Source organism: Typopeltis vanoorti, chromosome 22, assembly GCF_054136105.1.
Source record: "Typopeltis vanoorti isolate ZY-2024b chromosome 22, IOZ_Tvanoo_1.0, whole genome shotgun sequence".
Taxonomy (NCBI): Eukaryota; Metazoa; Arthropoda; class Arachnida; order Uropygi; family Thelyphonidae; genus Typopeltis; species Typopeltis vanoorti.
In genome coordinates this window covers 85,779,145-85,805,086 of record NC_143570.1, presented here as the reverse complement: position 1 = coordinate 85,805,086, position 25,942 = coordinate 85,779,145, and the positions used below count along the sequence as shown (strand labels likewise).

The following is a 25,942-nucleotide window of genomic DNA, read 5'->3' as shown; positions in this document are numbered from 1 at the left end:
GAAAGACTAGTCCTAACTAGGTGGGGAATGCCTGTTATGGACATTCCCCATAACGGGCATTCCTCAGCAGCCTAGGATGTAAACTGAGATCTTGAAGTATTAGTGTTTTCCATATTTTGGGAAGTTTTATGCAACCATACTTATTCAAATATAGTTTCATAAAATAAGAGCAGTAGCATATTCTAAAAGCAGTCTTTCTCTTCTAATTTACTATGAGGGAGCATTTTTTTTTTTTTTTATCGTACTATAGGTAGATCAACCTATAGTACATTCGTACCGTGTATGGGTTAATATAGTGGGTTCTGTGAGCTGTATTCAGAGCATGGTGTGCAGGTCCAACTGACCATAGTCATGATTTGCAGATGTATTTCTTATGTTCTTCCATGCAGATGGTAGCTGATCTTCCTGTCTGTCCATAGCAGCCAACTTTCAGGAACAAGGATCTCTATAAACATCTGGAACTGATAGGGGGAGAAAGTTTGTCTTTAGCGGAGTGGATAAGGGTAGCTAGTTTTAAGTTAGGTTTTGAAAGACGTGCAAAGATTTTATTTCTTCAAGATTCTGGCTATTTTTTCTGATGCGCCTCAGACATAAGGGATGGTGATAGCATTACTAAAATCTTTCTGAAAAGAAGATTGTGGATTGGAGTAAGGATTGTTTTATTATGTTTATACTCTAATCGTTTTGATTAACTTCTTTATTCTTTATAATCCTACCAGCTAGCTGATTTGTTAGAACATCTTTCCTATCCTCTTTCTAGTTCTTATAGCAAGCTTATCACTAATCTTTATTTATTTTTCCTCTCTCTCTCACATATGCACGTAAGTCCTTTGTCTCTTATCAAATGAATTTATTTCTTAGTATCTTTGCAGTCTTATTGGCCTTTTTTATTTTTTAAACATCATTTTATCACACAACAATCTGATGGAGTTCACCCTATAAGTATTAACACATTTATTTTTTCGCTGCGCCAGCTAATACCTAGGATAGAAAGGATTCTTGCTCAGGGTGACCCCTTCAGAGTGATACATGATAATTAGATCCAGATTAATCTTACCCCTCCGCTTGCTTAATTCTTTCTCACAGTCGTGGCTCACTTAATATATTTTGTATTCATGGGTTTATCCCGCTTAGTTCGTTGATAATTTTATGAGCGGTAGTTTTGAATTCATATAACATAAGGCAGATCAGGCAAGTACATGAATGAAACAATTTAATGAGCTTTAAGGTGATACATAATAATACAATTCAAGCAGGTTAATATGGTAGCACTCAATTTTAGTTCAAAGGCTCTAATTAATTTGTACTAATTACACATACTAAATTGCAAGTAACACTGATACAATCATAAAGTATAAAATTCATAGGTCATCATCATGCCATTCTGATACATGTGGCCATCAGTTAACACAATAGCACAATTTACACATTAAGTTTAACATAATCAGATATCTACTTGGCCTCGTGGGCAAACAAATCTTAACACTGTTTCGGACCTATGCCAAGTTGTAGGCTACTCTTACAGTCCTTTAAGTTCAGTCCAATATAAATGTTCTCACAGGGAATTCACTCTTCTATAGCTGGAATTAGTATTTCAAAAGTCTACATTACCATCTCTGTCCTTGAATTCTTAAGACTTGTTCCCGCCTTGTCTGGTCATCAAGGCCTTCAATATAGTCGCTTTAGAGGATATCTTCCGTAGATCTGTGCGAGTAGAATCTCCGCGAGAAACCGGGGGGGGTTGGCAAGGTGACATCGCCTTGATTGGAACGGCATCAATTTGGTTTTTCCGTCGCATGACTTCGCTCAGCTATCCAGTGCACGGATATAGCTTGGCCCTATACCAACGCTACGACAGGCGAACTAGATGCCTTCCTCGATAAGCCAGGAACTTGCCCCGACGACGAGCTCGACTGCTCTCCGAGAGATCGGGAACCAGGAATCGAGGAAAAAAAGATCTCGAATCGTGCTTGCAAGGCCTTTTTGTTTAACTCTTTCCTCTCGGCAAATCCCGAACTTCGCGATTCGCACCAACGCGGTCACGTGTGCTAACGTTGATCACCTTAGCTCCCTCTATTTTTTTCCGTACGTGTGTTTGCCTTCCTTTCTTGGAAGACACTTAGGTTTCCTTTTCCAATACTTCTCTCCCTCCCCTCTCTCTCATTATGCAGGACGGCAAAAGTGACCCTTGAACCTTGACTCATAGGCCTTGCTAATTTAGTACTAGAGACTGGCTTTTCCAAATGGATTTGCCAGCTTACATGGATCTCTATATCTGGTTCACACTTAATACAGATTATATATAAAATATAAAAGCTTACTATACAAATTCATGAAATTCCTAAATTTTAAGTGTTTTGTACTTGTAAACACTTATCCTATTGCCAACGTTCCATATTCTCTGCCTTAGTTGTACTTAAGGTTGTGACCTGAATATTTTATAATGAACATTTCATAGCTTTTTCAGGACACAACAATTGATTGTTGATACTATGCTAATTGTAGCCATTAGATAAAAAAGTGTTTGTGTGTGTTTGTATTTTTTATGAGGTTCATTCCCACTGAAGGTTATTAGTAAACAACTATAGTACATGTGTACCATAGTTGTTTACCATAGTTATTTACCATTGTACCATAGTTGAGTGGGTTGAGATTTTTTTAAAAATTTTTTTAAAATTTTATTATTATTTTTTTTTTTATAGTCTAGAACCCTGCTCTAGAGACTAAAAATGCAACTTTTTCAAGTCACTTCAGTGGGGCAGTGGTCTAATACAGGTAATGAAATTCATCTCCCACCTAAAGACAATCGCAAACATCCATAGCTGCAGTGGGATTCAAACTCGCTACCTGTTGGTTGGAGAGCAGGTATGCTAACTGCTTGGCCAACCAGGTAAGCAAACTGGTCTACTCAACCAGATTGAATGCTGCTGCAAGGAGAGTCTCTTTGGAACAAAAGTGATAGGCTTTATGGATTGGTATTTTAATGACACCATATTGTTGAGAGGTGGGGGTCAGTGAATATATATCTGCCTTTGTGAGTGAGTTTCCTCTACACTGAAAAGGACAGGGTTACCATTAGGTAGGCTGGTTAATAACATGTCTAGAAAGACTAGACTTTAGTCTTTAGACTAAAGAATAGTCTTTTGTTCATGTATTTCACTTAGTTTTGTGTTGCCTTTATTTTTGTGTTAAGTCTCAAATCTTAAGGCTACATTGTGAGTGGTTAGTCTATTTAGCACTCACGTAAAATTAGTGATTTTCATCTGTTTTAATAAATAACATAACATGGATTTACCTTCTGCATATATTTTTATTAGTATAAAATTTCGCCCTAGTGTCAAGGGCATCTTCAGTATTACTTTCAAATTTAACAACAAAAACAAAAACTGATATATTTCAACAATGACACATACGAACTGCATGTACATGAAACACCATAGGCTAATTATATTAAAGTTCTAGTAAAAAATAACTTTAACAGGAGTAAAAAAATACAACGTATAAATGAATAGGTAGATAATTAAATTTAAGTTAATTCTGGAATTTGTGAAGAACTATTTCCCATAAGAGAGAGAGATCATTTAAGTCCATTGTTTATATTTAAATTCGGTCAGTGCAGCAAAGTTTCACAACTCTCCTTATATAAATGTTCCAAGAGATTATAATGCTTTTATGGAGAACCTGAATTTTTCTTCCAAAGAACTTGGTGTCTGGTGGTGATAGCATGCTCTGCGAGTCCCCATTGTCCTGGCTCGTAGAATTGAATGTAATGTAAATGTTCATCACAATGCACAACTGCAGATCTACCTATTTGGCCAAAATATGATAATCTTCACTGGCAAGGAATTACTCTCTTGCATGGGGTGGTTTAAAGGCAGAAGTTTATCTTTAGCTGAGCCTAAAAAGGTAGATATCTCGTTTCATTTTTATCTTTATGCATGGTTATTCTTGGTTGCAGTTCTTTTCACTTTTTTTGTCATTTTTTCCTTTATCAATAGTTCCATTTTTATATTTCATATTTTATATTTAAATTATTTTCTATTTTGTATATTAGCTGGCAGAGGAGAGGGGAGGCTATGAAGTTTCTAAATTTATGAATGTCTTCAGGTGATAAATATTTATCATTGTCTAGCATGAAACCATCACCCAGTTTACTAGATGCCTGAAGTTGCTTGAAAAAGTACCATGTTTAGTTTCTAGGTCAGGTTTCCCAGATTATATACTCTTAGTCCTCATTCTTGCCACATACACATAGCACTAAACATTTAATAGATTTGCAAACTTTCATCATATGAGATTCACATGAAAAATAAAATAATCTTTATAGAATTTTGTAATTCTCATTTCACTTTTTAAGTTACTTGTTTTGTTTACTTCCATACTATTTTCCTTTTCGTTTCAATGTATTTTTGCTTCTCTTCATTTTGTTCTGTATTCTTCTGTTGTTGTGTATGTGTGGTGCACACATGTGCTTCATATCATTCTTATTTATGATTTTTGCATTTTCTTCATTAAACCAGTTATGTTGCTTTTTCAAGTGTTTCTTCGTTTATTTTTACTTAGCAACAGAAAGATCATTATGATTCATCACTAGTACTTGAGAAGTTGGTTTGCATTTGCATAGTTCATATTGTTCTGTGTATTTTTATTTGTTTAATTATTTTTACACACTGTTCTGATATCTCTTACAATTTTAATCACTTTATGTTACATGTATGTCATTATAACTTTATAATAAATTTAAATAACTTTAACATTCCTCTGTGATATTAATTAATTATATTGGAATTATGGCATTTGTCAAACAATGTATAATCATTTTGCTTAAAGATTTAATCATTAGACAATCTCCAGGTTGCCTTGTTTGATGATTAAATCTTCTGCTCTTGGACTATTATTTGATCTCTCAGATAAGCAAAATATAGTTGATAAACTATACTTGCCACTTGGTAAGTTTTCTGATTTCTATTTCATTTCTGATTTTAGCATTTGGTATTACCTAAAAACATTTTTATAATATTACACAAACAGTTACCATAGTTTTTCAGGTGTTTCATAGAGTTAATTCATGCTTTTCATCAGGGTGTTTGCTGTTATAATGCTGATATTCTTCTTATTATGGTGCCATCTTCTATCAAAGGTCAGCAACCATCTTGGCAAACAAAAAAAAGGTATTCTTGTGTTAATCTGAACAGTTGTGCACTGCTCTTTCCTGTCTGCAATTTGATGTTGTCAAACCAAAATATTATTTTTATTCCTCTAGCTCCTTTGCCATCAATTCTTCCTACCAAAATAGTTTGTAGAAGTTGGTATTTACCATTTCTCGTGATGTGACCAAAATATGATGTTTTTCATTTCTTGATTGTTTGTATGAGATCTTTGGCTTTGCCATTGGATTTTAAGACATCTTCATTGGTAATTTTTTCTGTCCATGATATCTTTAGCATTCTTCTATATAACCACATCTCAAGGGCTTCAATTTTCTTGATGGTTGTAGCCTTCAATGTCCATGTTTCAACTCCATAGAGCAGAATAGACCAGATGTAGCATTTCAGCATTTAGCATCTGACTTCTATGTTTAGATCTTTATTGCAGAATAATGTTCTCATTTTCATGAAGGACTGCCATGCAACTTCAATCCTTGTCTTTATATCTATTTCAGGATCCCACCTTTCATTAAGCCAGCACCCAAGATATTTATATCTTGACACTTGATTGATCTTTTTCCCATTGAGTGCCAGTTTCATTGACGAGGTTGGATGTTTGCTGATCACCATGTATTTCGTCTTGTTAATGTTTATATTTATTCCCATTCTTTGGCTTTCTTTGTATACTCTGTCAGCAAGTTCTTGGAGATCCGTGATGTTATCTGTAATTAGCATGATGTTATCTGCATATCTTACGTTGTGAACAATTAACGAGCTTTCCATTTCTTGATTCCCTCTGGAAATTCTTCCAATGCCTTTTAAAGATTACCTCTGAGTATATGTTGAACAAGAGTGGTGAGAGCATGCATCCTTGTCTCACTCCTACTTTGATGTTAATATCACCGGTGGTAATGTGTCTAACTGGATGGTAGCTGATTGATTCCAGTTCAGATTTCTTGTTAGTCTTATGCCATTTTCATCTAGCTCTATTTATTGAAGGAATTCTATTAAATTAGTATGTCTGACTTTGTCGAATGCTTTTTTGAAATCTATGAAACACATAAAGAATGATTTCTGTTTTTCTATGCATTTTTGTATCAATATTTGGCCACAGAAAAGGGCCTCTCTAGTAGCAAAACTATTCTGAAAGCCACTGCCAAATAATGCAGATATTAAAAAACTTAATTTCCTTTTAAAAGTGTGTTATAAATAGATTGTTTTTAGTTTTAGAAAGTCAAAGAAGCATTTCTTCTTGGGTTTTTCTGTATTTCTTTTCTTCTCTTCCTCTCTCTCTCTCTCTCTATCTATTTATTTCTCCTAGTACCTACAATGTGTCAAGGGATCCCAAGAAGTATGTGTTTACGTGATATCTCCTTTCCCAGAAAATCTTTTATATCAAGAGAGTTTTAATACTAAATATTTCAATTTACTTTTTCCTCATATTTTTCGCTAATTTTGTGAGTATATTAACATCTGGGTTTGAGCAATACAACAGCTAACACACTTTCATGTTGACTTGGGTAAAGCCATTTAGTAGCCGAGTCATTTTATTATTCTATATAGTTCTTTAGCACATTAGTCAACATTTGAATGCATCTGGTCTTTATAGAGATTGCTCTGCCATCATCTTCTTGATTTTTCTTACTAATCTGTTTATAGATTGAGTTGTTAGTTCAGTGCCTGAATTTTCTCCTTTCTTAAGTAGGCTTGGAATTGGCACCAGCAAAGGTCATGTAGTTTATACTTTAAAAATTGAATTCTCACATTTTAGCTGTATTGACAGATGAAATCAGTGGTGTGTTAGTAAATTTTTAACAACCAGCTTGCTTTATGACCCAGGGCCAGTGCGAACTGTGTGGAGGTAGAGGGCCCCACACTGGCAAAGCAAGTGCCCTAAACTAATTATTTTTTATCTTTGAGGAACATCGCTATTCTATTTTGCACAGGGCACCCGCAAAGTATAGAACCGGGACTGATGTGACCAGGGAAAAAGTGTGGGGAAAGAGGGACAAGCCGACGTAGAATATTTTGTCATCATGTTTTTAGGTTTTTTTTCACATACTTATCTGTGAGGCCCTTATAGACCGGGGCAATATTCACAAGAAATTACACTATGACACCAAATTACAATAAAAATTTAAAGATAATTAATTAATGAATAGTTCACATCAGTCTGTGGCAGGATACATAGTGAATGTTTTCAAATCCTTTCATGAAACAAATTGTGATAATAACAAAACTAAACAATAATTCAATATTTATTTTTATTGAAAAATATTTTTACAAAATTTTTATAATAATTTCCAAACAGAAATTTGATTTTCACTAAAATTTTTCTCTTTTTTCTGTCGTACCCTCATATCTGTGGCCAATCTGTGATTTTTATTTATCCATGAATTTACGAAAGGTGTAGCGTCCAATTCTTTTAATTCTTTGCCCGGTAAATTATTCATCATGAAATCAGAAATATGTTTTCCTTCCTTTATATCAAGCCATTTATACTGTTCTAAAAAGGTTATTAGTTGTTTTTCACACTAACAATCCGGAAGAGAAGGATTAGATTTTTCTCCTAATAAAGAATTTTCATTATCATCACAGATTGAATCTTCTGCAATATTTGAAGAATTTGATTCTTCACAGAGTTCTGTCGTATCTTCAGATGTCTTTGTTTCTGCTTCTTCAAATTTTGTGCTTTTAATGTTTAAGAAGTTTCGTAAATCACTTTCCCTCTTCGACATTTTGAATAGCAAGCACTGGAAAAAAAAAAAAATTTTAAACATTTTTCTAATGGAAAGGCATTATGTTGTTCTTACATACATTTATTAAAAAACAGAAGAATATTTATTGTTGCTTATTTCTATTTAATTTTTTACGAGTAACGGCTATCTGCTTTTTCGACTGCAAAACTCTAACCCTGATTAAAATTATTTTAACTATAAACGAAATAAAAACACATAAAGAAATTTTTCCTATATTACCTACAACTTACCTATCCTACAATGATTATTATGTATTATCAAATGAAATCCTGAACAAAATAAAAAAATGTAACACTAATATTACCACTCGTTTATGACTGGCACAATTATACACTGTGAGTAGTCGATCAAATGACTAGAGACTGTAGCCGTCGTGACAGATTTTTATATTTATCAATAGTGCAACAATGTTGCTTTTCCAAGAACTTAATGTTGCAAGTTCTTGGAAATTCGCCGAAAAATAAGGCATTATTGTTTATTCAAATGCCCAGTACGGGAGTTTTGATAATGTGTTTGTGTTTTAATGAATACAGACATTGTTTAGTAAATTAAATAGTTTCCAAATTCCTGTTCGTAAATTGAGTTTGTGTTTTGTGAATTCTCCTTTATGCATTTATTTTTGATAATAATAATATATGTAAGTGTTTATTATACAATTTCAAAATATTTACGAGAAAAAGTATATACCCCCCCTTTTATACAGGAGCTTCATAAACAAACAGATGAAGAATTAAACACACTACGTAGGGCAGTAAGTCAAAAAGAAGAAGAATCCCGTCAAAGGCAAAGCCTTCTTGAGTCAAAAATTCAAGAGCTTGAAGTGCTGCAGAATTCTCTACCAAGAGGTGAGTTACAGATTTCTTTATCTTTGTGAGGTTTTTAAAATCTACTTCACACGACAGTCTCAAGACCTATTCATGTGTGGGGTAGATCTTTTCACATGTTTCTTCAGGGATGTATTTTTTGCGGAAAATGTGAGGAAAGACTTCCAAAGGTCACAGACATGTAGAATTAAGGAAGTGAAAAGTTAGTTTGGTGAGTTTGGAGCTGTGCCATATATGGATGCTGTCCATCAGCTGCCTATGTTCATAAATGATTAGAGGAAAGTGAACAAACGGTGGTGGCTAATTCAATGGAGTAACATTCATAAAATTACTTACAGAAAAAAACAATGTCAAAACAGAGCATTCTATGGAAAAGCAATTGGAGAAAGATTCATCTCTTAAGTGAATAGCTCTCTTCTTGACATAATCAAGCATTTTTGAGGGTGCTTTTTAATGTTGATACCCAGATGCGAGAGCAGTATTTTAAGGTGTGGCACATTCAGGATTTATAAAGTGTTGGGGGTTGAGCAGAAGAAAGTAATGATCAGTCTAGTTCATCCACAGAAATATAAGAGAAAACTGTGGAAAACGTATCAATCTGATAAATCAGTTATTAAGTATGATAGATGTAAGCACCACCTAGTATTAACTGACCTATTATTTAAAGATTGTAAAGCGGAATTGAAATTACACTAGCCAATAATGCAGTGATTAATTGAAAAGCTTTTATGGATATGAAGAAAGGAGTAAGTATAACAGCAGTGAAATTAGCATGACCTCTGAAACAATTTTGAATGCCTTGGTGCTATGGTTGTAGAAGAAAGTAATAAGTATTTAGCAAGAGTCATATATGTGAACACTGGTCAGTCAGATGAAAAAGTACTAATTAGAGGGGTGGGGGACAAGACTTACCTGATGACACACTGCAGGAGAAAGAAATTCTTATTATGTTAAATCATTTGGCAGTTGATAAGACTGGAGTTAGGGATGACATCCCGTGATAATAAAGTATATCATCGCTTATTATTAAGGGATATTAGAGTTAATTATTAAAGTTAATAAGGGATATTAATTAATTATTTTACTTTTGATCAACTTCAATGAATTATTCAAGTGAACCTTCTTATTAGAAGTTTGCAATGTTTATTCAAATTCCTATGAGTGATTTATCACTTAAAGTAAAAACTTATAGATCAGTAAGTTTTCTTACTTGTTATAGACAAAGTAATGGAAAAATTAATCAGGAATCATATCTAGGATATCATTGACAGTGCTCATTTGGTGAATGCAGCACAGCTTGGTTACGTCTGCTTGCTTTTTTTATGATGAAGATATAGGAGAAATAGACTGAAACAATAGCTATGATGTGATTTATTTAAACAGAAGAAGGTTAAAGAACACGCTTTAACCCAACTTGTTCTTTTCCAGATTTCCATTTTACAATTTTGCCTATCTTCTTCAGTATGTTTGCATAAATCATATCTGGAATATGTAGCGAGGAAATTCATCTGTAATAATTCTCCCATTCAGTTTTATTTCTCTTTTTGTTGATGCGCATACTATGAGAGCTCTTTTCTAGTCATCTGAAATTTCATCCTGTGGCCAGGCTATCCGAACAATACCATGTAACCACTTTAAATCTTTTATACCTTCTATCTGAGTATTTCTAGTCAAATATGATGTACCTCAACTACTGCCCTTTCCCCATTTCAGGTTTTAGATGGGGAAGGAGGGTCTGCTTCTAGTATTTATATAGACTGAATGCATTCTTCTTGATTGTTTTCTATTACTGTTCTGCCACTGGTTTCACTCGGTAATCTTTCAAAGTACTGTACGCTCACCGATACAAGACCCTTTGACACTTCTGCGTATGTCAGAAGAAAGAAAATCCATTCCGATGTTAGGGTAATCAATGCATTTCGTGGGATGAGTGTTTATTATTATTATACATCGGAAAATTAGCTTTTCTTTTATGAAAATTCTAGTTCTTAAAGTGGTAACTATTTTGCTTGTACAACAGTTGGAAAATTAATTTCCAACTGTTGTACAAAGAAATACGTCCTTTATTTCTTTCTCTCCTTCAGCATGAGTTGACTATTCTTGGCACATTGCCAAGCTCAGTTCTATGAAGTGTGGGTATACAATAATTAGTGATATTGATTACCTTTTGGTAAAACTGTTAATTTTTCATAGCTTAGCATAACAGTGTGAAAGGGAAGTTTTGTGTTTTTGATACACGTTTCTTCTACTGAATTTTGATGCTTGCAGTGAACATTGACAAAATGGCAATGTGAGCAAGATCTGCACTCCATGCAACCCAAAAATCAAATGTAAGTAAACGGTATAAATTTTTCAAGAATTGGCAGTTATGATGAGTGCAGCATGTATGCGTGGTGAATATGGAGAATATGCTTGGAGAGGGACTGAAGTGGAGATGAGAGAAGGTATAGGTATTTGAAAGGTGTGTTTTATTTACTATGAATTATCAGTAAATGCAAAACCAACTGATGAAATGAATGCAAGTGTAATGAATTGCACGAGCAGACAACTGTATAAGTCACAATGCAAAATCACTAAAGTAAAAGAAAGTACAACTGATGAAGCGAAAGTGAGTGACACTGGGAAGAGAGGGAAAGTAGGAATGAGGAAATAAAAGAAAAAAAATGACAGACTGAATAAAAGCAACACCTCAGGAGCAACAGATAGTGTTATTTCCATGATGCGAGATTCAAAGAATGAGTTGATTAGAATGAGAAATGAGATTAAAGAATGTGTGCAGTGAAATTAGAAGTTTGGTGGATAGGAATGAAAACATGCAAAAGAATAGAATAAAGAAGAGTAGACAAAAAAGGGTGACAATTGACTTGGGGAATAATGATGTACGGATATTTTATTATCAGAGATGTGATAAATGCGAGGTTCCACAAAGTATTTCTCAGGATGAAGAATTAGCAGGATAATTGATGCATTGGTAAATGTTTAGTGAATGAACAAGAGTTAGTGGTGGTTGTGAAAACAAATGATTTGGTTCGACATGAGGAGAATGTAATGATGGAGATTAGAAGTTATTGAGGAGAGTGAATGATAATGGTATAGTAGATAAGGTGGTCACTGTGTTGACAAGGTGTATGATAGTAACTTCCACATTTCAGGCTTTTGATGGCTTTTTGTATCTTAAGCAGAAATATGCATTTCCGATTGCATTGCACTTGGATATTTTCTCACACTGTTCTTACAACTTCTTGTTTTGAAGTTGCAATGGAGAAAAAGAATTGTGAATACTAGGTTAGCTGAGTTGTGTGAGGAAAAGAGAGTGGACTTTGTAAATGTGTGGGATGCATTTGAGAGATGGGTTGCATTTAAATGTATCTGATGTGAGTCAACTGGAAAGGCTGCTGCTAGAAAGAACTGTAATGAGTGATGTGAACAAGAGATCAGAAATAAGAGGTAAAGTTAAAGATGAAGAGAGAGGAAGTAGTGAGACCAGAATGGTTACAAATGGAAATGTAGTGTGAGAAACAGTGATGAGAGAACAAGAATGCAAGATGGACATGGAACTGTGGGAGGGAGGGAATGGACAGGGAAACATGGTATAAAGAAAAGTGAATGAATGTTGGAAGCAGTAGTGGATAGATATAGGGATGGTCTGTATAGGGATGGCCTGGGATGTAAGGCAGGGAGCTCAGTCTGAGGAGATATATACGTATGTGGTGATAAAGGCAGTGGTGCAGGGGCAGGTGAGGAGAAATCACAACCAATAAGTGGGTGGGTCATAGACCTCAAAGTGAATTCCTCTGTTTAGTTACGAATTGTTGGATTAAGTGAAACATGGTTGGATGATATTCTGATAGCAATAGAAAGTGAGCAAGACCATTGAAGTAAGTACAGATAATGAAATAAAAGTGAGTAGCTTTGTGGAAGAGAAGGAAACAAAAATGAATGACAGAGTGTAAGTAACGCTGCAAGAGTAACAAATGATATAATGGCATGGTGTTTTTTTTAGGATAGAAAGGGGGGGGGGGGCATGCTTCTGATGATGATAGCAAGGGGAAGAATATCTTTGCATAGTGAAGATGGATGAGGGAAATAGTGACATTGCTTTTGAGTTGAGGCAGTATGGTGTGAGGTAGAGATTGACAGGAAGAGATATTTAGTCTGATGTTATAAGCCAGAAAATGTGGAGAATGGTGATGAAATCTACAAGTAATTTGGATTAGTGAACAAGAGAGGAATGATCATCATTGGTTCTTTTAATTATGGTAATATACAGAGTTCGACAAATACACTTCCCCATGGCAAGTAGATTTTGCTAGCTGGTGAGTAACTGTAGATTGAAAAGAATATATTTCTTTATTTAATAAAAAAATAACTTTTTAAATGAAGCATTTTAACTTGAAAAAATACAGATACAGCACCACTGATAAGTTTATGGAACTCTTACTGACTTATTGAGACATATCATTAAAAAATTATGGTCTTGGATGAGTATATTTGTTTGGTAAGTAGGATTTTGCATAATTTGTCAAGCCCTGTTAATATAGATTGGAATGAAGAGATAGCATTTGGGTATAAGGAAAATGAATTGCTTGGCGACAGCTATCTTAAGCAGCATGCAAAGGAGGGCATGTAAGATTTAAAGGTTTACATCTAATCATTTCATCAGAGGATGTGATTGTGAGTAGTGTGTCGTATTTCTCTGCAGTTGGTGGGCGTGACCATTACATGATCACCTGGGTAGCAGCCAGCCATATGAAAACTTCTGTGAGAAAAGGATATATGTGAAGTGGCTGGTGATTATGAGAAGCTTAGGAGACAGCTGGAAGATATAGCATGGAATGAGGAGTTAAACAGGAGATAAATGCAAGAAATATTTAATAATATAAGTGTTTGAATGTATTGTAAGGTGTAATGGTATGGTGTGTTTTTTTTAGGATAGAAAGGCTGCATAAGCTAAGCGTCAAATAGCTGAATGAATGGGTTAAGTATGCTGAATAATGATGATAATCATTTGTACGAAGAGTATAAAGAGCAGACCAGGAAGGTGACTCAGTTGGTAAGGATAGCAAAAAGCTTAGTATGAGTACAAATTAACAACTCGTGTCAAGAAAATCCTGGAGAGTTTTCTGATTTGTGTCAAGCAGAAGTAAGAATGATTATAGTAAAATGGTGTTAATGGATGAAGGTAGCCATAATCAGAGAATATAGTTGAGTGAAGAATTTATCAGAGTGCTTCATCCTCATCAATGTGAATCACAAGAACTTCAAGTGTAGAGGAAATGGGATAGGGTGGCTTACTTGTGAGAGCAAGAGGTATATAAGGAATTAAGTAAGCTTGATGTCAATAAGCCAATGGGACTTGATGATATACAGTATAACCACTTATATTAAGGGTATATTTCACGGAGTTGTCATTAACCTTGGCATTCCTCTTTAATAAGTCTTATAATAGTACAGGTTCCATGGGAGTGGAAAGAAGGTAAAATTGTTCCACTTAACAAAGATAGTGATAAGGTAATGGCTACAAATTGGGCCAATCTGTATATTTTTAGTTGTAGTTAAGATATTGGAGAGGTTAGTGAGAACTAGGATACAGAAATGTGTTAATAAGAGCAGTATTCTCTGTGATTGTCAACATGAGTTTGTTAAAGGGAAGTTAGGTTTTACAAATTTGTTTATATACTACAACAAGGTGATAACTATATTGACAGGGAAAATTCATATACAGTAGTATACTTTGATTTTGCAAAGCTTTTGATAGATTGCCACTCAAGAAGCTGGCAATCTATCAAATTGAATCTGATTGGATTCTATCTATCTAATCTGTCTCTAATAATAAATTGAAACTGATTAATAATAAGTATTAATTAATACTTTTATTATTATTATTATTATTATTGCATGGACACCTCCATGGAGTACAAAGACTCATCACAGGAGAATCCCAACTATCTACATAATCTATCAATCATACCTTTCCTTGAAACCATTAACAGGCAAAGCATATACATCTGACACTCGCAATCCATTCTATTCATTCACAAATCTCCAAGTGAAAAATCTAGTCCTCACACCCCTACTGCCCATGCCCTTACTCAATTTGCAGGGACGACCTCTTGTTCTGCACCCTCTAGCCAAGTGCTGAAATATTTCCCCTGCAGCATTGATCCTATAAAACCCTTTAAGTAACTAAAAGTTTCTATCATATCCCCTCTTTTCCACCTGTCAGCCAACTTCTGTAATCCACACACCCTCAATCTATTCTCAAATCATCTGTCATCAACTGCAGGGGTTATTCTCCTACACTATAACAAACTGCCGAAAAGTCCCAAAGGCATAATGTTCTAAATGAAATTCACTCTAGAAAACTATTTATGATTAACTTAGAAGGAAAGCTTGGAGCTAATGGAACTCTGTCCTGCATACCCTGCACTGTCATCTATATACACATCTGTGTCATAATAGTAACTTAAGTATGCTCATCTTAAGTTTAATGGTTATTAAAAATGACATCACTTAAACCAAAGAAAATTTTATTGATCTGCTAATGTTTTGCCAGTTTGAAAACTGGCATCTAAGCACAAATAATTTGTTTGTCACAATACACAGGAAACTTATGAATTGCACCATATGTTTTTTTGACAAGTTCATATTTCTTTCAAACTTGCACTTTTTATGCAAATGTTTTTTTTTTTTTTTGAATAAATTCCTGATATGTGAAGATTTCTGCTAACTGCTTCTTTCAACATTATTTTTAACCATTCAAATAATAGTTGAGAGTCATCTCTTGCTACAATGAACTCCCAGTGACCACAAAAATAGTGGATTATATGCTTATAAGTAAAGGATACTAGAGCTTTAACTGGGACTTTTTGATAGTTTTTATAGTGAGTGTTACCTGTTCTTCTTTATGAACAAACAAGATTTCAGTGTTCAATATCAAACTGGCTTTCCTTCTTTTGCTTCAGAAAACAATCTGGAAGAGATGCCAAGTCATTTGTGTTAGAACATTACTAAGAGCAGAAATCACAGAGGTCATCCCAGTTAGTATAATGTTGCCTCTTCTACCTCTTTTTCTCTTTCTCTCTCAACCTGATGTTTATACATGTATCGAACTATTAAATTTAACTTGCCCTCATTTGAAGAGGTTGGTAAAAAGACAGAAAATTCATCTTCCTCCATAGAATTTGAACTTTTAAGTGAAATCTTATAATCTTTAAACATATTTCTGTAGAAGTGTGTCTTTCTGTGGTGTTGTTTAACAGAGTTGAGAGGCATCTGGAGATTTTCCATATATTTTTCAAATATTTGAATTAATGTACTACTCAGATGAATGCATTATTCAAATACCTTACATTCAAATATTAGTTTTATCTTATTTTCAATCTTTTTTTTTTTAATTATATCACTGGGAGTTATGTGATGCTATTAAAAAAACGAGCACTTGTTCTGTATTTTTCGTTAGGGTTAAGTGATACATCCAATATATATTTTTGCCAAAATTCTGTATATAAGGTAGTAAATAATTTGACAAAGTTATCAATTACTCTGAATATGAATTTTGAGTTATTTCAAAGTACACCAATAGCCTCTGAGAGGCTTGTATGAATTTATTTAATGATTCATGGATCAATTATAATTTTTCTGTTAAGATTATAATTATAGATTGTTAATGGAATTACTGCAAATTTTAGGAAGCACAATTGCAAGCTTGAGTTCTTCTACTCAGGACATAACTACAAACCTCACACCATTGTTACCACCACCGCCACCACCACCACCACCTCCTCCTGCTGCACCGCCCCCTCCACCACCTCAAATGGTTCCAAAAGCACCACCTGGTCCACCTCCAATGCCAGGTCAAATGCAAGCACCTGCTGATGGTAAATTAGATAATTTCTTTGATTGTTGTTTGCTACTAAGTAATAATACAGTGTTTTATATGCACTTTATATAGTGTGTTCTGAATTACTAACAATAATTTTTTATAAACAGAAACATTTTTGTTGCTTAAACATAAAGAGCCAACAGGCTTCATTTCGGCAATATAAACCCTATTTAAACAAAGTTTACTATATTCGGCATGAAACTCTCTGATTCCAATCTCTGAGTTTCTTATTCAGTTTTAAAACAATGTGGGATTTAATATCCCCTTAATTTAAATAGAAACATTTTTTTTGAATAATTGTTCATTTGTAACAAAACAAACTGTTACCAATAGCAAGTTGATGTTCCATAAAATATTATAGAATCATGCAATTTCCACTTACAGATCAAAAACTCACCAAGTTTATGATCCACAGAGCAACAAAAAGTGCAGTGATTTTTTAAAACCTGTTAAATTCAAGCTTTCCATTAGAAACCAGTTAGTATGCAATGAAATTCAGATAGAAATATAAACAGGATCCATTTGAGTAACATAGTATTGTGAAATGGTATAAACAAACATTTGTTGGAAACCGGTTCTGCATTGAGAGGAAGAAAGGAAAAAGTAACTAGGCAGTGGATGCAAATCGACTTCAAACAATATGGGAAGCTTTTGATTACAGTCCCTGATAAATCTAATTGCTGACTGCAAATTCCACTTTTTGATATTTTGTCAGCATGATTTACACTGCGAAACATTTAGCAAGCTCACAAGAATTCAATTGTGATATTTCATTTTCTGTTCCCACAATAAGCAGCTAGGCAAACCTGACAAATTTGAACAACTGGTTCAGGCAAACCAGCTGAATGAAACCACTGGTTACATTCTTTCTTCCTTTGGTACATGAGTTTTTAAGTATCCTTATAATTTGTGAAGTCTGTGCAATTGGATTCCACAATCCTAATTTATCTGTCTGAAAAGTGCTTATTTGGAGATTTTCACTAGATTACCATAGGCTGGTAGGCTCTATCACAAGGACTGAATAATTTAGACCATGTTCATGTAATGTCACTGTGGCTGCTGTGAAAAACAAAGGCCCAAGAACAGAATCTCATTTCAGATTTGCCATTCATATGTTCTAGATAGATTTGTATTTGCATATAATTTTTTTCAATAATTGAATCTTCTGATCTCTCAGTGGTAGATGATGGCTTCTACCTAGATGAGAAGCTTTTACATGAGAAGCTTTACCATGTTAGCTTCTCTGGTGAGGCCACCTTTCACATCTCTCCTAAGGTACACCAACACAGCTACTGGATTGTGGAAAGTAAATATCCACATGTAGTAGAGCAACAGCATCACAATCTAAAACCAAAAGGAGAGATGTGAAAGGTGACCTAACGAGATAAGCCAACATGGTCAGGAAAATTAACAGCCATCTGCTGCTGAGAGCTTAGAAGATTTAATTGGTGAAGAAGTTATAAGCCATTAACAAGCCTATTTGGATTATGTGAATATATCACATTTTCCATTCATATGTTCTAGATAGATTAGTGACTAATTTGAAGAAGCATGTAATTTCTAAAAAAAATAATTGCGTGTCTGTTTCTTACAATGCACCTATACATTATACAGTCATTTTTATATTCATTAAAATGTTTTTATAAAAATTTGTGGACGATGGTTATTTTGATTTCCTCATCAAGAGATGGTTGAATATCATTATTTTTCCACTGAGTGTCTGTTAGCTTAAGATCTAAAATTTCATCTGTTAACTGGAATTGAATAGATGAGAAGTTTATTTGGAAAGTTAAAAGATGTAATATGCATGGATGTTAACCAGCAGCTGCTCATAATTTGGATATGGTCAGTTTGGTTGATGGAATGATGCCAGTGAAAAAGGCACAACACAGAAATACATTATGAGAAAGTCTTTGGAGAAGAATTTCTGGCTGTGTGTGTGGGGGGGAATCATCTATTATATGGATTGCCCTCTTCTAGATTGCATCAAAAATTTGTTAAGGAGATTGGACATAGTTTTTTCGAAATGCAAGTAGGGCATGAATATCATATTCTTGTCCCAGGACAAGATAGATGTGTAAGTCAGCCCAAAAAGAGAAATGTGATCATGTTCTGAAGATTATCAGAAGTTAGGGCTAGCTAAGAGAGAGAGAGAGAGAGAGAGATTTCTTAGGAGAAATAAGAAAAGAACTATTAATTACATGAAGAGCCAAAGGCTTCAATTCGGCGACATAACTTGTTTAAGTTAAGGGATATTACATCCCATATTGTTTCATAGCCAAATAAGAAACTCAAAGAGTTTCATGCTGAATATAGAAACTATATAAAGTTCGGTGATTCCAAGCGTAAGCAAATATCTGGATAGTGTTACATCTGACCCTTTAGGGAGTGCAACACCGAGGCAACTCATGTCAAAGGTGGAGTAAGCTCCAATCACTATTCTTGATATTTACTCATAATGTGAACTTAGCTCCTAGGAGCTGTATTATTGTTCTACATTATGAGAGAAGGTCACTACCCAGACCGGTTTCAACCTTTATTGAGGTCTCATCAGTGAGTAGGTAGACCTAGTTAATAATACCAAGTTTGTAGCGAATAGAACTTGCATCTCGTCTATGAGTATTGCCGAGAGGTGTCCTAATAAATAAATTATTATTTTTTAATTATTAATTATTAATTATTAATAATTAATTTATTAATAAATAAATCATTAAGTATTTGTTATTTTTAATTATTAATAATTCATTTATTAATAAATGAATTATTAATAATTAATTAAGTAATTATTATTATTTAATTATTAATAATTAATTAATTAATTATTACTACACCTCTCGGCAATATTCATAGATGAGATGTGAGTTCTGTTCGCTACAAACTTGGTATTATTAACTAGTATAGCCATATGTTATGGCTATACCTTCTCTCATAATGTAGAACAGTAATACAGCTCCTAGGAGCTAAGTTCACATTATGAGTAAATATCAAGAATAGTGATTGGAGCTTACTCCACCTTTGACATGAGTTGCCTTGGTGTTTCACTCCCTAAAGGGTCAGTTGTAACACTATCCAGTTATTTGCTTGCGCTTGGAATTGCCGAACTTTATATAGTTTCTATATTCGGCATGAAACTCTGAGTTTCTTATTCGGCTATGAAACAATATGGGATATAATATCCCTTAACTTAAATAAGAAAAGAACTTTATTTCAGTATCGCTGAAGTTTACTATATTCTCATACTGCTAGAGAATGGTATGGAGATCAGCATTTAAGACATTGGTTATGGAATATCTTGAAACATGAATAATTTCAAACACTGCAAGGTTTATCGAATGGATAGAATTTGAGATTAGAGAAGATCATTAATATACAGAAGAAATATTGATTATAGTACTGAACCTTGTGGTATCGCATCGTATTAAATGACAACCCATCACAAGCAGAAGGCAGACCATAAGATGGTAGCTTTGTAAGGAGACTTCTGTATTAGACAAGCTCAAGTTTTTTGCATTTGATCCTTTTCAAAGTATGATTTGGGTTTGTCTTTTTAAGTGTATAGATGTTATGGCTATACCATAGGTCGAGTATGAAGTTAGTTTTTGACTTTAGCATTTCAGATATGCTGAATTTTTAAGCATAATTGTTGAACCAAGGCTAGAATAGTGTTTGCAGGATATATAAGTGCCAGCTGACTATAAAAGTTTTATAAACAGTATGAGATTAGCATTAGGTAAAGCAAAACTTTTGAGTACAATTGCCAAGATGTCATCGAACCAGAAGTTTTTTTGGTGGTCTGTGTTATTTAAGATCCTTCTAATGTCTTTTTGCTGAAAGACCATTGGAGCTATACAGTGCTTTCTTTGTTTGGGGTATAACAGACAGTGATTTACCTTGGTTATCTCTGCTGGAGATGGAAAAGAAGAATAATGTTGGGAGGTTTGATTTATCTTTGTGCTGTAATAGCAGATGAGAGAGAGAGAGAGAGAGAGAGAGGTGGAAGCACTGGTGAGCAGAAGTTGTGCAGGGGATCAGAAGGCCTTATTGCCATTTTGATAGGAGGTAAATTTTCTGTTGGCTCTTTTGAAATTATTTGGACATGCTGATCACTTCTTTGCATTTACTGCATGCTTCAGTGTATGCTGAATAAGAATATGGAGTTCTTCTTGCAAGCCTCCTGTAGTATGCTGAATTTTTTTTTCTTGAACTGCCTCGGTGCACCTGTTGTTATCATCGCTAGGAAAGCAGGAGGAGATTTTGGATGAAATAGAGAATGAAGTCTTATGTTTTCACTGGAACCATGTTCTACACAGATTTCCATGTGGAAAATGAACCATACTATGTTGATGAGAATAATTTCTGTGACTTACTTGGATCAGAAGGGTGGAAGCAGTTGAACCATGGAAAGGAAGAGTAGGATTTCCATACATTTATAGCACTTGGCATTCCCATATGCTTTAGGACAAGAGATTGGAAGGCTATTGTGTATCAGAAGAAACTTATATATGATTATAGTCTGAGTTACTGAGAGGAGAAGTGATCTCTAGGTATACCTAGAAGAACTAGTTGAGAAAATATCGAGGGTATTTGGAGAATAGACAGTTATCAGGTATTCAGTTTGGCAGGTTGTTTCAGATCATTAGGTATAACAAAATCTTTGTGTCCTCCACCTTGCTCATTAGAATTGGAAAAGGTGTTAGGAGTTTTGGACATTATTAAGGTAACCCTAAAAGAGTGACGACTTTATTATTTAGGTAATCTGATTGCAGAAAGTCAAGAAAGGGATATGAAGTTGAAAAATTGTAAATACAGCAGATATTGCCAATTGAAAAAGAATATCAGTTGTTTACCAAGTTTATTAGTGAGTTTTCATCTTTATCCAGTTAAAGAAACATATGTTCACATGCAGGATATTTTTTATTAATATTGTTTTTTTCATTTTCATGATTAGTATTGCTTAATAAAATCTTATTGAAAGGATAATACTCAATAAATTGAGTGAGACAAAATAAATTCAAACAAATATCTTTCAAATGAACATCATTAGCATATGTGGTGGTATGCATGAATATAATATTGTGTGTAAGATGTTTCTTTGTCTCCTAAGTAAACACTATATACAGTTCATTCTTATAGTATTAGAGTATTTTCTTTGTCAGGGTTTTAAATTCCAGAAATGAAAGGAAATTTGAGGTGAGTCCTTTTTTACTTTATTGATACTAATAAATCTTGTGATCAAATTTTAATTATAATTTTTGATAGTGAATTTTTAATGGAGTTTTTAAATGATTGTTGTATAATCAAACTAGCAATGGTTGTTGTACATTTCATGGTTATTATTATTACTACTATGTAATACCTTGGAGTCCAAAGACTCATCAAGGGAGGGCATCTACTCTACACCAACACCATCTACTGCCTACCACCACCAGTAGTATTTCCACAGACAATCACAAATATCCATGCCCACAGCGGGATTTGAACCTGCAGCCTTTTGGCTGGAGAGTGGATATGCTAACCACTCAGCTAACCAGACCTGCAATTTTATTTGGGAATAGTTGTAAAACAGTAAGGACATGCTTTGAGAATAGATACTCTTGGACTTGCTACCCATACAGAGGACAACCAATCTCCTTTCCATAACATTGCATCAAAAATGCAGATCTTCTCCCCCCCCCCCTCTCCCCCCACTTATACTGTGAGACAACAGAGTAGAGTATGTGAGAGTGGAATTATGCACCAGTCAACCCAGAAAGAAGCCTTCTGACTCATTACTCTCAGGTTACATGTACTGCCTGATAGACATACTGCAAAACTGTTTCACCACACCTCAAGGATAAGGGGTTGAGAATTTACAGGGGAAAGGCTGTATGTTGTCACCTGTCCATTAGTGGTTAGAGATGAGGATAGATCTGATCAGACCATTCCCTAATTTTTCTCACTCTCATATCTGCAGTCTTTGGTTAAACATTTTATTGCTAACTTATATCAAACCTATATGTGTTAATTCTCTGTTTCGACTGATTTTTCCTTCTTCTTTTGTATAAATTTATTCACTCCCCTCCCCCAATTCTAGGTGTACCTATTTTGCTTATGAACAATTTCCTTATTCAATTACTGTCTTTATAAAAAATTGTGATGAAGAGCAAAATATCACCTGTTCACTCTTGAGAATACAGTTAATGCTCTCCAGATTATTTTCATATTTAAATGTTATTAGAATTCTGATGATATGTTGATTTGTTTAGTAGGATAACGCCTGCATAATAACAAACAGAACTTTCATTTTGCAATTGAGTTTGATATCATTTTCCTTAATAAATTCTCCATATAAATAAGTGTGTATATTGTAGAGCTCTGTGCCTTATATCTGAATTAATGTCAACACATCTATGTGTCCATTATTTCTAAATTCTGATTTTTTTTTTTTAGTACAGCTTAAACTGTTTATGCCACCACATACCTGCTACATGGCATGTCTCTTCAAGGTCAATAGAAGTTGTAGATCCTTTATAGGTCTACTCATAGGGAAGGAACCAAAGGATTAGTTTTCTATAGTGGAAAGTTTGCCATAGTGAGAGTCAATATTTCTTTGAGGATTAATATTTCCATAATTTCTAACTGTTTGTCTCAAAATAAAAGTCTGATCCTAACATCTCCATTTTATTAAATGGTACAGAAGGCAATCTACCCAATCGTCTGGGATTTTTATTTTCACATTTATGAATTATAAAATATAGCTGTCATGACACTTGTATTTCTATCTGAATACTATCTAATCCTATCTCTCCAACCCATCCACCTGGAGATGTGAAATGTAGAAGGAATTTGAAATTCTGATCTTAAAGAGTTTATCCATGTGGGAGGGAAAAAATACACACCTTTTTTTTTTGACACACATGTCCTCTCATTTTTGACACTTGAATTTTTGAAAAAGATGTTTTTCAGATAACTCTGAGTTTCAGTCTTCGAGATAAAAATATTACAAATATCACTTCCTCGTCTCCAAGAGGTTAGATATTTTTCTTTTGCTTAAGAATTATCTTACCTCTGAAGAGCTATTAAATCTATGCAAATCACAGATCCAACAAACCATTGAATGATGTTCTCTTATTTGGTGGTGCCCTGAAGTGCTCCCTACAAATACTTTACCCTATGCAGAGAGAGCAGTTAAGTCTATTAGTGACTCATCTCTCCTCAAATCACTTCACTCTCTTTCACACAGACATTTAGTTTCTACTACTTGCATTGAATATTTCTTGAATATTGAAAACTCCTTCATAGTTCACTTTAAATCTTATAGAACAAATTTTTCTTCTCTTCATTTGTTCCCCCACCCCTTATGTATATCCTGTGAATATTACCTGCAATTCTTCAAATTCAGTGTTAAAAAAATTTCTTTATTCTTGAACACTTGTGTAAAAAATTGCCATTAAATCTCTCTCTCTTTATATATATATATATATATATATATATATATATATATATATATATATATATATATAGTGGAAAGTTTGTCTTAGTCATCATCAAATTCCTGCCATGTACCCTCAAGGGGTGTACAGGATATGATAGTACTACATGAAAAAATTACATCATTACTAACTTCCTATCTACAATTTTCTTCTAAATCAGTCTGTTACTTGTCAAGACTCCAACACTTAGTGAGAATCAATATTTCTTTGAGAGTTCTAACATCTCCAGTTTAACACTGAATTTGAAGAATTGCAGATAATATTCACAGGACATACATAAGGGGTGGGGGAACAAATGAAGAGAAGATATATATATATATAGTGGAAAGTTATATATATATATATATATATATATAGAGAGAGAGAGAGAGAGAGAGAGATTTAATGGCAATTTTTTACACAAGTGTTCAAGAATAAAGAAATTTTTTTAACACTGAATTTGAAGAATTGCAGATAATATTCACAAGACATACATGAAAAGAAAATATTCTTTTCATAAATATTTTTATAATCTATAAAAATAATAGGTGTTTCTTGTAAAAATATAATTTTATTTTAATATTCTTTTTTATTAAAAATATTTTTGTAATATCAATGGCCTTTTAAAAGTTGCATTTTATTTTTTAATAATCTTCTCTTCATTTGTTCCCCCACCCCTTATGTATGTCCTGTGAATATTATCTGCAAGTCTTCAAATTCAGTCGTAAAAAAATTTCTTTATTCTTGAACACTTGTGTAAAAAATTGCCATTAAATCTCTCTCTCTCTCTCTCTCTCTCTCTCTCTCTCTCTATATATATATATATATATATATATATATATATATATATATATATATATATATATATATATATATATATAACTTTCCACTATATATATAGTGGAAAGTTTGTCTTAGTGAAAATCAATATTTCTTTGAGAGCTCTAACATCTCCAGTTTATTAAATGGTACAGAAAGCAATCTACCCAATCATTTGGAATTTTTATTTTCACATTTATGAATTGTAATCTTTCTCCACTGGGGTGCTTAAGGGTCAAAGCTATATAACTGAGAGGAGACCTCCACATAGCCTTCAAAGGAATTCAGAGAACCTAACAGGGATTCTGACCTAATGTCCAATCCTCACCTTCTCGTGGTGCACCCTGTTAGATTTTCACTTTATGAAAAACAGTTGAGAAATTGTGGGAATATAACAAAGATCTGTATTTAAGTTTTGTAGACATGCATTGACAAGGTGACAAGAGAAAAGCTATTCAAAACATTACAGTTATATGGTGTCAATGGGGAATTATATCAAGCAATACTTAGTCTTTATCTGAGTTGTAAGTTAGTAATTAGAACTGAAGGAAGTGCAGGAAGATGGTTTGATATTAAATCTGGGGTCAGACAAGGATGTCCCCTCTGTTATTCATTATCTATATGGATCACATTATGAAGGAAAGTGGTATGAAACCTGATATCAAAATTGGAGGTGTTAATGTCAGCTCTTTGCTGTATGCAGATGATGTTATACTTCTAAATAAATCTGCTACAAGTCTGCAAGATTCTCTGACTAAATTGAATAACTGTTGTAATAAATATGGTATGAAGATCAGCATTAAAAAGACAAAAACAATGAAAATATGCAGAAATATCAACTGCATTGTGAATGGAGAACATATAGAACAAGTAAAACATTTCAGCTACTTGGGCAATTTTTACTGAAGATGGTAAACTAAATATAGAAATAGACAACAGAATCAGCAAAGCTGGTATCGTGGGAAGTCAATTGAATAAATTCATATGGAATAAGAAAGAAATTAGTCGGAACACTAAATTAGCTGTATACAAGACTGTGTTCAAACCAATTTTAACT

At 33.8% G+C, this 25,942-nt stretch overlaps 1 protein-coding gene across 1 annotated transcript in view; it reads left to right on the top strand.

The window, feature by feature from the left end:
* The window catches only part of Frl (formin-like protein), a 516,064-nt gene that overhangs the window by 307,138 nt on the left and 182,984 nt on the right, over window positions 1-25,942 (top strand). The window contains 2 exon segments of the mRNA XM_090412395.1: window positions 8,610-8,751; window positions 16,422-16,610. Coding sequence (XP_090268521.1) covers window positions 8,610-8,751; window positions 16,422-16,610 — 331 coding nt within the window.